Raw genomic sequence first — 16,525 nt, 5'->3', positions numbered from 1 at the left:
ATCCAAACACAGAAAAAAGTTTTACATGTGTATTTTTGATCCACACATATTAGTTTTCCGTTTAAAACCGCTGCACCTTCAAACACAAACAGCTTTCTGTGCACGGATCGCTTTGCATTCGTGTGTGGGTTTTTTGAGACTCCCCTGACGCTCACCCGATTCGTACTTGTAATTTCTCTCATCTATAGCCAATCAGATGTCTCCTCCAGTCTAAGCCAATCACATGAGCGCGCCCCCACGTGGGTAGGATTTCTTGCGTTCGTGACGTAGCGCTTCATTTACGCTTTTTGCGCAGTCCGGACTCCGGAGCTGACAGGTCAACTTCAACATGGCGTCTAGCACAAGTGTAAGTTATATGTGTCTCGGCGTGAATGATTAAATATGTTTTAGGTATGAATTATTGTTATGTTAGTGATGTGTTAGCATGGAAGTAATATGGGTGGCATGTAATGCTAGCGTTTGCTGGCAAGTTAGCTATATTATGCTAATAGACTACCTAGGATTATAACCTTACATAGCTAACATTAGCCAAACATTTCTTTAACTTCTTTCATTCTGTTGCTTTGTTTTTTAGGGACAATTTAGACAGAATTAATCCAAAGTTTGCTGCTCAAATTATTATTCAAAAATATATTCCATTGTGTTTAATGATGGGGTGGAATTGAACATTAAGAGATGATGTTAAATAGGATTAACCAGTGTTGGTAAACAAACGGTCGAACGTTGAGCACTGTTGGTCATATTTTGTCTATCTTTTCTATTATTTTCCCCCCAGGAATCAGTAAAGCGTGAAATCCTTCAGAGACTTCAAGATCGACTGACATACATCTTGGATAGGACACCTGTTGATCTCGAAGGGCTACAGTTTGCGTGCCGTCAGGCTTTTGTTATATTGAGTGCACTGGGTGACATTGTTGATTTAGGGAATAATATACAGTCTGCACTTGCAGACCTGAATAGCCTTATCCAACAAGAGAGAGATAATCAACAGATATTTGTGACCCTTGAGTTGCAAAAATGTTGTGGACGTGGGCGTCCACGATTGAATGTGTCAGTAGAGGCTCTGACACATCTGGTTGAACTGGGACTGCCATCGAGTTGCATCGCCAGACTCCTGGGTGTGTCTAGAGCAACGCTATTTAGGCGGATGACCGAAAATGACATTTCTATATCTGCTTCATATAGTGGCTGCACTGATGACGAATTGGATTCATTGATCACCACAATAAAAAGTGCAATGCCAGATGCTGGCTACCGTGTAGTCCGAGGTGCTCTACTTGCGAAGGGACACAGAGTGCAATGGGAACGGGTGTATGCATCCATGCATCGTGTGGACAGTGTTGGTGTGCTCGCCAGGATGACCCGGATGGGATGTGTGGTGAGGAGAACATACACAGTTCCTTACCCTAAGTACATGGTGCACATTGACACCAACCACAAGCTCATCAGGTTTGTCTGCATGCTGTCTGTATGTAATCTGTTCATTTTATTATTTTTAATGTCTAGTTGTATATATCTTGTGTATGTAATCATATCATTGTCTATCATTGACAGGTACAACTTTGTTATCTTTGGGGGAATAGATGGCTATTCAAGGAAGGTAAGACTATTCTATTGTCAAGAACCAACAACTGCAAAATGTTGCCGAACATCATGTGATGGTTTTAGTTTTCTAAGCTTCAGTTTATTTTCTGTACCAACAGGTGGTGATCTTTAGGTACACAATCTAACCTATAGTTAATTACATATCGCCTCTTACCAAACAGACGATATGGACTTCTAAAGTCACCTTATATTTTAAGTGATTCAGATCAAACAATGTGCATTTACTTATTTACTTAATTTCAAAATAAATACTTTGAAGAACTTGTGAAATAATTAAAACACTTATACTAGTAACCGCACAATATATGTCAAGAAGCTTGCCTGAGCTATCATGATATTCTGTTATACATTGAATAATTCTGTTGTGCGTTGTTCTCTTAATGCTGCACATTGTCATTTGACAGATGCTTCAAGTTAAACTGATTCATCAAGGTACTAATATGTTGTTTTATGTGTACTTGTATGTGTAGATTATGTACTTGAAGATAGCAGACAACAACCGGGCTGACACCCACTTGTGTTTCTTCAATGAAGCTGTGAACGAGCACGGGTTTCCTCTGAGGTATTCACATTATTTCATATGTAATCATTAGTGTAATTGCGGACCTTTCCATCAAATTGAGATGTTCCCCTCCAATGGCTGCATCAGTGACGACCACTTTACTTTTGATGGGACTCATTCATTGCAAATATTGTCGTGCTTTACTGTTAGTTCAAAGAGGCAATCTGAACATATAAGTTAAAACAATTGCCATTATAAACGGTACTTTTCTAGGTCACAAAAGTGCTGTCGGACACAGCCATATCAATTGTTAATTCTATGTGAGCCCCTTACATATGACAATATATAAGCGACATGTCAGATTTTTCTATCCCTCAGCTGAGATTCATGTACTGTACAGAAATATGAAAATATAATCTATTCACAAGCTGATGTGAACCATCCCTCATTCAGGTGTGGAAGATAACTCGAGGTTTAATAAAGTGAAAGAGAACTCTTAAGGGTTACAGTTAAGGACCTGTCCAGATATCTCAAATATGTATGTCCAGAGAGAGCCATTTGTGATCACATTATGGATGTAGATCATTATGGAATTGTACCCCTCGTTTTTTGGACCTTCAAATACGTAGATTTTAACTATGCATAATTATTTGATTTATTTTCCAGAGTGAGAGGAGATCATGGTGGAGAAAATGTGGGAGTAGCACAATTAATGTTCTCAGTTCGTGGAACTGACAGTAACAGCTTCATTGCAGGGAAAAGCGTACACAATCAACGGTGATTTAAACCTAATTTTGTAAGCTTATGAGCATATTTCTTCTTCTTAATATTCCCTTTAACAAACCTTCATAAGCACATGTTGAGACCATTCCTTCACAAAGAAGAAAATGACAATTTTCACAGAAATGTACCAGCCACGCAAACATTTGAAAACTCACTTAATGTTATGTTTGTACTCTCCTGTCAAGTCAGTTGATTTTTTTTAAATAAATGCAATTTTCAGTTAGAGACATTGCCATTGACTCAATGACTAGGAAACTTTAAATTGTTCATAGTGAACAGTTTGAATTTTCTTTTAAGTTTAACATTTTTTTGTGTTTTCTTCTCACAGAATTGAACGCCTCTGGCGTGATGTGTTCATGAGTGTTACGGGTGTCTTTTACAACACCCTGCACTCTCTTGAGGAACAACACCTGCTTGACATCAGTAACGTCCTGCACATCTTCTGCTGCCACTACGTTTTCTTGCCACGCATCCAAGCCAACCTGGATGTGTTCAGTGAGGCCTGGGCCAACCATCCCATCAGGACAGAGCAAAATCTGACACCCAATCAGTTGTGGCAGGTGGGCCAGCACCTGAATCCTGTTGCAGATCCTGAGCCTGAGGTAAATTATGAATTTTCAAAACCATCACTATCTCTTGTTTATTATCAATCAATAAAAACCCAAACAGTATAATAAGTTATCTGATTCATAAACTAACTCCCGTTCTTGGATTAAAAGAACCTCTGCTGGGAGCAAGCAAGAACACTTTTCTATAATATTACCTTAACATTATTCCACAATCACTCCATTTTTTATTATTATAGAACAATTGCATACCCTCTTTATTTCGCCTGATCACATATTTTGTAATAAGAAGCAGTAATGGCACAGTGCTTGCTTTAATATTTGTACACTCACTTTGTCTTTTTTAGGGTTCACTCATACCAGAGATTCAATGGGAAGAGAGTGGATACACAAATGAGCATCATACCGGGGTCAATGTCCCTACGCTGAACTTCCCTCTCTCAGACCTTGAAATTATGCAACTGCAAGACAACATTGATCCATTGGAAGAATCTGAATGTTTCGGAGTGGACATATATCTCAATACTGTCCAATACATTGAGAATTTAATTGAGCACCGATAGTTGTTACATTTAACAACTATAGTATGATTTGTGTCATGATTTCAGTTATTTGGCAATGATGGAAAGTTAATCATTTTATATTTACATAGCTTATGCTTGATTAAGTTAATCTCAATTGCATGATTAGACATTTTTCTTTTGACTTATAAATTAATGGAAGTGTTTTTAGAGATGCATTTTCAGTCAGGATCAAAAACCGTTTCAGAGCAACAGAATTACATTCATTTTACACTCTGTACAAAATAAAAACATTGTAAAATAACTATTCGGAGTGTATGCTTTACTGTTCAAGGGATTGGGCATTGTTACGGCCCGTCCACACAGCGGTGTGCGTTGAAGCTTCCAACGCTTCTGCCCATTCACTTTGAATGGGGTGACGTCACTTTTAGCCGAACTGCATTTTGGAAAGCGACGTGGAGCGTTGCTGGCGTAAAAAGTTGAGCAATGTTGAACTTTTGGCGACTCGGCAGAAGCGTCAGCCAATGAAATCCCATTTATGCAAATCTGCCATTACAAGCGCTAGCCAATCAAACCGTGTGTATGCTGGGAGAGACTACGCAGGTCATTTCCTCATATTCAAAAAAATGGAGGGAAAATTCATTATTTTATATCCAGTTTACTTCGTTTTAACATTGCTATTGCTTTGTATGTCGGGGGCGGGAGATTCATGTGATTGGTTGTTGGTCGCAAAAAATCCCCAAGCTTCAGACACGCCCAACTCCAAGCGTCAACACACGCTGCTGTGTGGACGCTCCGTTAAAGTGTAACAATGATAATGGACAAACAGTCTTTTTCCAAATGTCCTTTATTTATAAAACACGGTAGGTGTACCAACTGTAACCCTGTATCTCACACAGTGTATTGAATAGAGAGGCAAACCCTTCTCCAGAAAAATACAAAACAAACTGAGAGTCAGTGTGTAGCTACACAAGCCCAAAGCCTGAACTGATGGAACTGAGGGCCATCATCAAGTCCTGGTGGAACTTCTCATAAGTTTGGTAGTGGCTTGGGAGCTTCAATTTTAGGAAGCAGGTGAGAGCCACTGGGTATTTTGAAGTAACAACCTCAACTTCAAGGTTTGTTGTGAGCAGCTCCCACCCGACCCAGAACTTCAAGAGGTCACGCAGCACCTTCGGAGATGCTATGGGAGAGAATTTGTTATGTATGCGATACCTCAAATTGCATTATATCAAAACTTAAATTTGAGCAGTAAAACTTGCAGGAATATCAACGGTTAACCCATGCATAGATTTGTATTTGTACACCGATGTGTGTATATTATTTTTCATCAGAACTGCCATCTCTTCAGCTGCACTACAGCTTTAGCAGTCATTAATTAGTGTTACCTTCCTCTATGAATTGCCTCAAAAATCCAGTGACGAGACCGACTTTCTCCAATGGAACGGCGTCGTCCTCGTCCTCATCGCTGTCACTTTTGGGCTGTGGCCAGTGGATGTTCTGGATCACAGTCTATAGGGGATCAAATACAAACGTGTTCTTTGCTAAGATTGAAGCTCATGTTATATGCTACAGAATTATCTTAACATTGTAAAGCATTGATTTAAGATCTACACACCAGTTTAAGAGCCCCACAAATGAAATTGCATGATAGTGTTTGCAAACAAATCCCATGAATAACATAAATCCAATAAAGAAAATGGTACTTACCTGTGAGTTCAGCTCATCATTTTTCTCTCTTGGAAATAATATGGGGTGGACATCTGGCCTATTTGAAACAAGCGGCCAGATTCCCGTTTCTTTAAGGCCTTTGCGAATCTGCTTGATAGGCTGCCTAACACGGTGAAGTACCTACAAGTAAAAGGAACAATCAAACTGAGGCACTAATGGAAAAACACCACAGTAGCAGATACAGGAGGACTTACAAAGCAAACCTACTAATTACCTAAACATTGTATTGTATTGTTTAAATAAAAATGGTACAATATAAAATGATTACTGCATGGGAAAGAAGTTCCTGGAACAGCCAGTCATGATTGGTGGAGGTTGGAACAGGGAGGTCCCAGGACAGGCAAAGATCAGTCACACTGGTGGTTTCTTGAGCAGTAAGTTGTGTATTCTTGAGCTAAAACAGGAGAAAAGAGGACATCTTTTAAATGCATGCAAAAGTGGACAAAAAGCCTAAATCTGGAAAAATCAAAATGGGACACAAAAAAGCATTGGAAATAATTTCTAGCTAAACAGCCCAGCCTTGACGCATGAATGGAATCTTTTTCATAATGCACAAGATGACAAGTGTATGTTAGCATTGTGGTGCAGTGGTGTATGACATGTCACTTTTTAACTAGGACACTCACAAAACCAATTGTTTCACGGTGGTCAAGATCAGGACAGTCCAGCAGGGTAAGCGCTGATGCTGCAGTATCCGTGCTCCCACCAGTCAACAGAGTCACTACAGGCACACTTAGTCCTGAGAAACCAAAACCACCATGCAGGAAGGAATGGCCTATCATCCGACCTGCCATCTCAAACAGGTTGCTTTCCCGAAGCACAGCAGCTGCGGAGGGAACCCGATGTTCCATTTCGCCTTCAAAAAGGCTTGTAAGAGCTGCACAGCCTTAAGAGAAAAGGAGAAATAGTTTAGACACCATGTATTGCTATAACGTAATTTTTAGGTCAAGCTATATTGAGTGTTGGTTCAACTGTGAATATGCATGTTGTAATCTTTGTTGGTTTATTAAGATTTAGCTGCAAGTGGTTATTTCAATTGAAAGACAAATGGGGACATCCCACCTAAATTTATACTGAAGCCGGTCTTCAGTTTCTGCATGGCCATTGACAAAACGTGTCGGTTGACACCTTGGCCGACTGCTGCATCCCCTTGAAAAGACGACCTCATTTAGAAAAGTACAACCAACAAGATGATATTCAACATACACTTACCAAGAGACAACATGAATCATCCTTCAAGCTTTCAATACAATAAATGTAACTAGTTCTTTCTTCCCTGGTCTAAGGGACATGAACTTAATCCTCAACATGCAAGTAAAAACAAACAAAAAGGCAAAATTCGACCCAGATGACAACCTATAATGAAACATGAGAAGTTACACTATTTATTAATACCTCTCAGCCTGCACTTCAATGGAGCTGCCCAGTTAACATTGTTCATTTTAAAGAATGAAATCAATGAACTGTCTGTTTCTTCTTCTGCGTCAAACAAGTCGATTGACAGAAAGAGGCGTGGACATTCATAGTTACGTTCCAGCAGTTCCTCTCTGAACAACTGACATGCCTTCCGGGGGTCCACTTCATTGGCCCAGGCTGAAATGTAATTTGAAGGGAAAAAAAGTGGTTGGTACAATAAACTTCATAATATGTCAGCTTCAATTGTAAAATAGTACTTCATTTATTGTCTCATTTAGTAAGCCCTGTATTTTAAAGCAATATATTAAAAGGTAGTAACTTGAAATCAATTATCCTTTCCATATTACTGGATCAAACATGTAACAACATTCATTTTGGTGATCATTGCTATTTAAGTGTTTGTGAGTAGTCACTGTTTCAAACTACACCACAGCAGTAATTGTTCTGAATAAATAACCTGCTGAAACTGTTGCTGGCAATCGTTGAACTGAAGGTCCTGGCATTTCCTCTGTCCTTGTCATACTGGCTGCATCGCTATGATGAGCAGGGTCCATTCTTGGAAAAGACAAAACAAAAAACATACTCACAGGAATGGAAAATAGAGACTAGTGAGCGCCCTTCTTTTTTTACATATTTCTTCTTGCATATCAAACAAAGTAATTTAAATCAGATCCCTAATAAGTATTTCGGCTCTGTTAAGATTTCTACATTTCCTAAAAATGCATCACATGCTCTGATGCAGCTGCTATAGCTGTAACATTACAGCATTTTAAAACACAAAAAAGGAACAAGCACATTCACCAAACGATATCGTTATTAGGTTTGACACTTTGTATATGTTGTTCACCTCTCTCAAAACATGTCTATCTTCCATCTTTTGCTTGAACAAGTCAAAACGTCTTACCCTTCACCACATGTGCTTACATGAAATGAGAGGACATCAATTGGGTAAGATTCAAGACATATAGGGCAAACCTGTAAAAAACATAAACAAATGTCAATACCTTTAAAACATATCACATTATTATAAGAGGTTTTATGTTTAATAATTCTCTCTCAGATAAGTGATACAGGAAACATAATTCTATGATAAAAAAATGAGTACATAGACAGTGTGCAAAAAGTCTGTTTGGTGAAATGTGTTATACCCTACCTATATACACACCTGCAATCATGCTGTCATTATTTACTGAAAACAATAAGGCTTTTATACTAAATTGCAAAGTAACTTTAACAGGATCAGCATCAACTACCTCTGACAATTCTCCCATCCCTGTGTTAGGTGGATTTGGCTGCTCAATCACTTCATCAAGAGAAGTCCCAGATTCACTCTCCTAAAAAACAAAAAAGGTACAGAGAATTGGTTCTGTAGACTTTGAAACAGTCATTTGAGCAAACTAAAACATTACATATTTATTTGAGAAATGAGAGAAACGTTTTAATAACAGCTTACAGTCAATATGTCATTACATTCCTCCACATGTAAAGGCAACAGCTGCAAAGGCATTTGACTGCCACATGTTATGCAGGTTGACTGTGGCATCTTTGCAAACTCTGCCGAGTCATAGGGTAGTGGTTCGGTAGAAAGTTGCTCCTGTAGTGGAATTACAAACACAATGTTTTTTCCGTTGTTGGACGCTGTTTTGAGGAGCCTTGTGGAGTACCCCTCGGAGTCAGTAGGAATTATGGACAGCTTTCGACGTCCACTACCACCTATTTTAAAATCAAAATAGGAACAACACAAGTGTGCTTTAAAACCACCTGACAGTACATACATTAATATTAGGGATATACGTTACACTTTGTCAGGCAAACTTTAGTACTGTTTTATACAACTTGAAGAAGTGATATGAATGGTAATTCAAAGTAGGGCAACAGAAAACACATATGTGGGGCTTCTGAGTGTGAAAAACACAACACAGCATTTTCACCAATGGAGATGAGAACAATATTACCTGCTGACTTGAAAAACATCCAGCCTCCTTTTAATGTTTTCAGTTTTGGAAATTCTTCCTCAACCGAAGCCATAGTCTTTAAAACAAAGTGAAATAACATACAATATTCAGCAAGTGATTCACATTTTAAATCATTGAGAAATCTTTAATACTGTCTGTTTATATGATTACCTCACTGTGCAATAAGTTGTCCGGTAGATTTAGCATCCTCTTTCCAAGGCCAGCATAGGCAAGTGGTAGCTCTTCCGAGCCCTTAGGTGTAAACTGACTGGGTCCCGAAAGGACATATATGTGAAAGTCCGTCCGTTTGACGATGCAAGGAGCCGGGGTGGGAAATCGTCTTTTGCCTCTTGGCTGATCAGTACTGAACATACTTGGGAATTGCCTGATGTGGGAATGACAAAAGGATCTGTGAGACTAGACATTGTTATATCATTTGCAAATCATTGGCTTGCGTTGATGGTTTTGTTAACATAGGTTGAACAAATTGTATGAATAAAAAGCGAAATCATAGTTAATATTCTGTCGATACAAAAACAATCTTGACACTTAGCTTTATCTTACCAAAATATTTGTTTTGAAAACATTAATATATTGTGTTTGGGACGTTTCAAGGCAAGGGGTTGTTAAAGGTTTTAAAAGCAGTAATGGAGGATACATACTATGGACAAATGTTTTAAAACATTAACTCAACATTACATTAGAGTAATGCGAGGGGTGAGATCAAATATCAGATGTTTACACATCTACGGGATTAAGCCACAGTTTGATCTTGAACTGTCAAATGTAAAACAAAGTCTATTAAATCACCTTCTCATCGCCTGCCTCACCCTGACATCATTGTGGGATTGGACGCTGTCTACCGCCCTGACTGCTACGCTGACCGGTGCACTCTCTGATATGCTCACTTCTGGTGGAGTTGGAGTCGCAGACAACTCCCTGGCTATTAATTGAACTAAAGCCCGTGCTGCTACCTCGACCCGAGGCGTTACACCCTGTCGAACAGTCAATTAATTTTCTCTCACATTCACTTCACTGCAACATTTTACTTGGTAGCAGAAGCACATAATAAGAATGGGGGATCGTTAGACCGTTAGACAGACAACGCTAGTTAATGTTAGCTTATGGAGCTCAGCTACTACAACACAGCTAACCAAAACAGTTCTATATAATTCTCGAATTAAACAACTAACAACTAAGCAAAACCAATCCTTCATAATTTAGGAGTATTTCATAATTTACACTTGGAGCGGGAGGCGCGCGACCACCAGACGCCATTTTAAAGATGACCTCTGACCTATCAGCTCCGGAGTCCGGACTGCGCAAAATGCGTAAATGAAGTGCTACGTCACGAACGCAAGAAATCCTACCCACGTGGGGGCGCGCTCATGTGATTGGCTTAGACTGGAGGAGACATCTGATTGGCTATAGATGAGAGAAATTACAAGTACGAATCGGGTGAGCGTCAGGGGAGTCTCAAAAAACCCACACACGAATGCACAGCGATCCGTGCACAGAAAGCTGTTTGTGTTTGAAGGTGCAGCGGTTTTAAACGGAAAACTAATATGTGTGGATCAAAAATACTCATGTAAAACTTTTTTCTGTGTTTGGATTTTATTTACATGTATATGAAACGGAACACATTTGTGTATGCATTGAAAAACACAAGTGTGGATCCGGAAATACAAGTTTGAATCCTTTTGCGGATCATGAAATACAAGTGTGAATCCTTCTGTGTGCATGTGTGTATTATGAGACTGTTCTGAGCCCATACAAGTGGGAGTGCAGCAGCCGCTGCGCCTCGGCTTGTTGACAAAAAAGACGCCAGAAGCGAAATTTGGAAGTATTTGAGCTATATCTCTGACAGTGAGGGCAAGCCTACACTGTAAAAAAAAATTGTAATCTAGGCAGTAAATTACTGTATTACCCACAGTAATTTACTTTGAATTTGTAATACAGTGTAATACTGTACATTATGCTGCATTGTGGTGCATTGTGGGAATATTATCCTTAGGCGGGAAATGTATACAGCATTTTAAAACCATACTGTAATATTACTGCAATACTGTAATATTACTGTACAATGTACAGTAATATTACAGTATTGCAGCAATTAGCAATTAGTAACGTAACGTTGGTTTCCGGTAGCCTATATTGTTAATTATTTTTGAAAACTGTGTCTGTTCAGCGGGGGATAATGTTACTGCACGCAGCGGGAGTGAATGATCGTTTAGCTGCAGATGAAGGCTCAGACCTCGGAATTGTTGTGATATTAGGGTAATGCAGAATCAGATCGCTATCCCTTTGAGAGAGAGAGGGGGGGGGGCGTGGCGCGTGCATGGTAGAGCGAGCGAGAGTGAGCGAGCTGTTGTATGTGTTGTTTTGAAGTGAAACGAAGCAGTTGCAAAATAAGTCTGTCAAGTGTTTTCTGATTCGTTATTATTAATGCAGCACTATGTAGTGCTGCTGTATTGTGGGAATATGATCCTTAGGCGGGAAATGTAGCAAAACCATACTATACTATTACAGCAATACTGTAATGTTACTGTAAAATGTACAACAACATTACAGCAATACTGTAAATAGTGCTGCAATGTTACAGTAACTTTTGTTATTACTGTACAATACTTTGGGGTGTCATATCAGGAGCAAGAGGAGAGAACCGCTGTGTCCTTTAACGGATTATTTAGATCTATTCACGTTATTATTGCCGTTTTTTCCCCTCAAAAGTCCGTATTTTATTTTGAGATAAAGAGTGAGCAAGCGGTTGTATGTGTTGTTTTGAAGTGAAACGAAGCAGCTGCAAAATAAGTCTGTCAAGTGTTTTCTGATTCGTTATTGCATTATTTTACAAAAGTGGGTTAATGAACCCGAAGTGTGTTGTTTCCCTGGAAGACTGCATAGAGTGGTTCTGAATGTCCACATTTTCTGGAAGATCCAAAATGTTATTTAGTTGCAAAAAATGCGATTTCTCCAGTAAGTCAGCACATGCATTTACTGGACATGTAAATCTTCATAGAAATGAATCACATTTTTCATTTGCTTGTGGGGTATCTGAATGCCCTTGCACATTTAAGAAGTTTTCTTCTTTTAAATCACATATGTACAGACATCACAAAAAAAACAAGCAGGTACACATCGAAGGCATTCATTTGACATGTCAGGTCGATGCATGTACATTTCAATCACCTGATTTTTCTAGTTTATGCACACATCTAACATGGCATATCAGAGATGGAAAAAAGATAGTGTGTCCTTATAAAGACTGCTCTAAATATTTTCGTGTCAGGTCAACATTTTCCTCACATTTGAGCAGAAAACACAGACACTCATCTTCACATCTTGAAAATGAAGAGAGACATGTTTCCCCAGATATTGACCAAAATGAGAGCTTGATAAATGAAGTTGATGAAAATGATGCCTCGGAGGATTCTGTTGACCAAGAGGCATTTCTGACAAATGTGGCTCTTTTTTATTTGAGGATGCAGACTAAAATGCTTCTACCAGCATCCACTATTCAGTTAATCATAGAAGAGTTCCAGGAGGTCCACAACTGTGGAATGACACATGTGCTTTTAAAAGTGCGAGAAAAGTTGTCTCAACTTAATTTGCCAGAAAATGAGATTCAGCACATCATTGATGAGGTATCGCAAGATGACCCAATGAAGTTGTGTAATAAGGGAGTGTTGAGGTCAGATCATACACGAAAGACATTCTTTAAAAAAATGTTTAACTATGTTGATCCTAAACAAATCTTCCTGGGTTCAGATGGTGCAGGCAGGGAATGTTTCTGTCAGTACATTCCTATCAAAGAGACATTAAAATCTCTTCTCAGCCAGTCAGCAGTGAAAGAGCAATATGTGCATACAAAGATGCATAGTCCTGTAGAGAATGTTATAGAGGATGTGACTGATGGGACAAACTTAAAAAATAATGCCCTTTTACTAGAGTCTCCCTCGTCACTCTCAATCATTTTGTTTCAAGATGCATTTGAAGTTGCAAATCCCCTGGGCTCAGGCAGGAAAAAACATAAAATACTTGCAGTATACATGACACTTTCTGAGATGTTGCCACATAATAGATCATCTATTGATCCTATGCAGTTGGTGATGCTCTGCCGGGAACAGGATGTTACGTTTTTTGGTCATGAGAAATTGTTTTCCTCTCTTATCAGAGATCTTAAGGACATTGAGGATGCAGGCTTTCAAACAGATGATGGCAAAACATTAAAGGGCTCTTTACTTGCAATATCTAGTGACAACCTTGGGTCACATTGCATTGGAGATTTCTGTGAAAATTTCAGCACAAGTACACACTTCTGCCGATACTGCCTAATTGACAGAAAGACCTTTCACAGCGCACCACATAAGCCTGGCCCAAAAAGGACAGTTGACAGCTACAAAATAAATGTTGAAGAAGCAACAACGAGTAACAACATGTGTTGTGGGATCAAGTTTGATTCAGTCTTTAATAGTCTAAGACACTTTCATGTTTGCCAACCAGGGCTTCCACCTTGTTTGGGGCATGATCTATTTGAAGGTATTGTTTCATTTGATCTTGCGCTTTTCATAAAACATTTTGTGACTGTGAAAAAGCATTTCTCATATGATCAGCTAAACCGTACCATTTCACAGTTCAAGTATTTAGGAAGTGATGTGAACAACAAGCCTTGTGAAATGAAACATAATTCTGAAAAGCTTGGGGGACATGCAGCACAGAACTGGTGCTTTTTATGGCTTCTCCCACTTTTTGTTGGCGATCGAATTAAAGATCCTGTCGACGATCAAGTTTGGCAATTGTGTTTGAAACTCAGGGAAATTGTTGAGTTAGTTTGTGCACCAAAAATCCATCTAGACCAGATTTCATACCTGCAGATTCTGATTGAAGAGTATATACACCTAAGAAACATCACATTCCCTGCAATTCCACTGAAACCCAAGCATCATTACTTGATACACTACCCAGAACTTATCCAACAGTTTGGTCCTCTCATCCGCTTATGGACAATGCGCTTTGAAAGCAAGCACTCGTATTTTAAACAGTGTGCGAGAAAGTTGCAAAACTTCAAAAACCTTTGCAGTACATTAGCAGAGAGGCATCAATTGTTGCAAGCCTATTTATGTGCAGGCAACCTGTTTCCACCATCTTTACAAGTTGCCAGCATGGCAAATGAATTTGACGAACACTTGTACAATAGTGGTATTCAGGAAGCGGTGAGACTCCATGGTTTTAACAAAGATAACACCTCTGAAACAGCTGCTGTTGTGTACAAAGGCACACAGTACAAAAAAGGTTTATTTGTTGTTGCTGACCAAAATGATAACGGGTATGTGTTTGGCAGGATCAAATTAATGCTCCTAAATCAGTCAAAGTTATTTTTTGTTTTAGAGGATTATCAGTCAGTGCTTCTTGTGGATCTTGGTGTTCATTGCCTCCAAATGGGTTCCAAGTATGTTTGTCAGTGCAGATAGTCTGTCAGACTACTACCCTCTACCAGAGTACAGACTGTTTGGCCTTAACCTTATTGCACTCCATCATTCTGTGTGTATATAGGTCAAACATGGCAGCCATACAAGAGGCAGTTAGAGGTGCTCTTCCAGGATTGGAAAATGAAACATTTCGCCTTTTAGTTGAGGAATTATTGCTCGTAGTTGGCGTGGAAGATGTTGAAGACCTTCCACTTGTGAAGGAGCTGGACGTCAAACATATTTTAACTCCAATTCAGTGCAGGAAGATGCTGCTTGCACTTCGAAGGAAAGGTAAGACATTTAAGTGAAATGTGTCTTGCTGCATGATCAAATTTCATCAATGGTTATTTGTCATAGCTTTATCATGTGTATTTATCACAATAACTGTCTCTACCTTTTAGAAGACGAGCAATGCCCTCAGCAAGAACTGCCGACACCTCTGCCCTCTACAAGTACTGCCCTCACCCAACCCCAGCCTACAGCCACCGACAGCCAAGCCATAACCTTGACCCTAACCTCTGTTGATCTCGCCCTCCTTCACCCAAACGCATGGGCTGAAAACTTTTGTCTTCCCTGGGAGAAACTGAACGCCAAACTGAGGCTGGCGGTATCCAAAGAAGAGAGGCCTGAAGGCACAGACAGGCGACACCTTGTGCAAGTGGTGGTGAATTCTATTCAAGAGAACTGCACAAACCCCACGCGCAGCCAATGTGCAGAAGTAGCCAAGGCTATAATAAGGAAGTACCCCAAGAGCTTCGCAGATCGTACAGAGGAGGGTGACTATATGGGCTGCGGCTACTTCACCCTGCTCACCCAAATAAAGACCAGGGGGGAGCATGTCAACAGGAATAACACAATGGCTCGCTTGCGTAAAACAAAAAGGAAGGCAATGGATGATCAGGACAACCAGGAATCACACTCCTCAGTGAAAATTGACAGCTACGGCTGTGTCAATTGGCAACCCCAGGAGTTTCCAGAGGGGGAAACTCTTCAGTCTCTGGAGGAGAAGAGACAACTCATGGTGGGCATTTTTAATGAAGAGGGGCCCAGGGGAGCACAGAGAGGCTGTGTTGGTGACAACATAGAAGACACATACATTCTCGACATCATATCAATGAAAATCCACCACCAGCTGTTGCAGTGCTGGAGGAAAAGTGGCCCTTCCTATTCACGAAAAGATTGCTGTGTTCCCACTTCAGTAAACTCACTGGGATCCATCTGCACGAGAGACTGAGTGGTGCACTACAAACAAAAGGAAAACGAATTATAAACTTTTTCAACAATCAGCGGACCAAATGGAGAAGAGAGATACAAAATCTCCTCTCCCAAATCGAGGAGGACTCCTCAAACCAAGATCTCTGTGCCATTCTTATCATGATGGCACACTTCAAAGAAAAGGAAGAGGCTCTTTTCCTTTTGGCTGATGTAAGTGGAGTTATACATATATGTGACCTTGAAATGAAAATGTAATAATTGATGCCTTTCAAATAATACATTGCATTGTACATTAATATTTGTGTGTGTGTGTGTGTGTGTGTGTGTGTGTGTGTGTGTGTGTGTGTGTGTGTGTGTGTGTGTGTGTGTGTGTGTGTGTGTGTGTGTGTGTGTGTGTGTGGTGTGTGTGTGTGTGTGTGTGTGTGTGTGTGTGTGTGTGTGTGTGTGTGTGTGTGTGTGTGTGTGTGTGTGTGTGTGTGTGTGTGTGTGTGTGTGTGTGTGTGTGTGTGTGTGTGTGTGTGTGTGTGTGTGTGTGTGTGTGTGTGTGTGTGTGTGTGTGTGTGTGTGACGAAGGAAGGATGAAATTGAGGCTCAATTGACCCTACCAGGCACACCAAGGCTCATCATGTTAGGTAAGGATTTAGATTGCCACTTTACTTTTGAGGTGTAAAGCTGAACATGTATTTTAATTCCACATTTTAAATTGTTCAGTTTTGAAGCAAACTTTTTTTGCCTTTTCCATTTTGTCCACTTCTCTTGACCC

General features: G+C 39.8%; 2 protein-coding genes across 5 annotated transcripts; one reads left to right on the top strand and one right to left on the bottom strand.

Annotated features, from left to right (window-relative positions):
- Positions 1–228: 228 nt before the first annotated feature.
- On the top strand, positions 229–4,282 carry LOC117542014. Of its 4 annotated transcripts, none has more exons than XM_034209438.1 (7): positions 233–346; positions 776–1,449; positions 1,555–1,600; positions 2,076–2,167; positions 2,774–2,884; positions 3,219–3,492; positions 3,804–4,282. In XM_034209438.1, the coding sequence occupies exons 1-7, from the start codon at positions 329–331 to the stop codon at positions 4,017–4,019; spliced, it is 1,431 nt and encodes a 476-aa protein (XP_034065329.1). In that variant the 5' UTR covers positions 233–328; the 3' UTR covers positions 4,020–4,282. The 4 variants fall into 4 exon arrangements, with proteins under 4 accessions (XP_034065332.1, XP_034065330.1, XP_034065329.1 ...); XM_034209440.1 differs by having other exon boundaries at positions 300–346; positions 1,186–1,449; XM_034209439.1 differs by lacking the exon at positions 2,774–2,884 and having other exon boundaries at positions 232–346.
- Positions 4,283–4,806: 524 nt separating this feature from the next.
- LOC117542013 lies at positions 4,807–9,964 on the bottom strand. The gene is made up of 14 exons (XM_034209437.1): positions 9,890–9,964; positions 9,251–9,464; positions 9,080–9,155; positions 8,578–8,837; positions 8,378–8,458; positions 8,029–8,099; positions 7,582–7,679; positions 7,104–7,301; positions 6,771–6,857; positions 6,335–6,594; positions 5,977–6,102; positions 5,688–5,828; positions 5,366–5,489; positions 4,807–5,160 (listed from the first exon to the last, which is right to left on the bottom strand). The coding sequence occupies exons 1-14, from the start codon at positions 9,895–9,897 to the stop codon at positions 4,943–4,945; spliced, it is 1,962 nt and encodes a 653-aa protein (XP_034065328.1). The 5' UTR covers positions 9,898–9,964; the 3' UTR covers positions 4,807–4,942.
- Positions 9,965–16,525: the final 6,561 nt, after the last annotated feature.

Source organism: Gymnodraco acuticeps, unplaced genomic scaffold (genome assembly GCF_902827175.1).
Source record: "Gymnodraco acuticeps unplaced genomic scaffold, fGymAcu1.1, whole genome shotgun sequence".
Classification (NCBI taxonomy): domain Eukaryota; kingdom Metazoa; phylum Chordata; class Actinopteri; order Perciformes; family Bathydraconidae; genus Gymnodraco; species Gymnodraco acuticeps.
The sequence above is the reverse complement of the archived record's forward strand: the minus strand, read 5'-3'. Positions and strand labels throughout refer to the sequence as shown.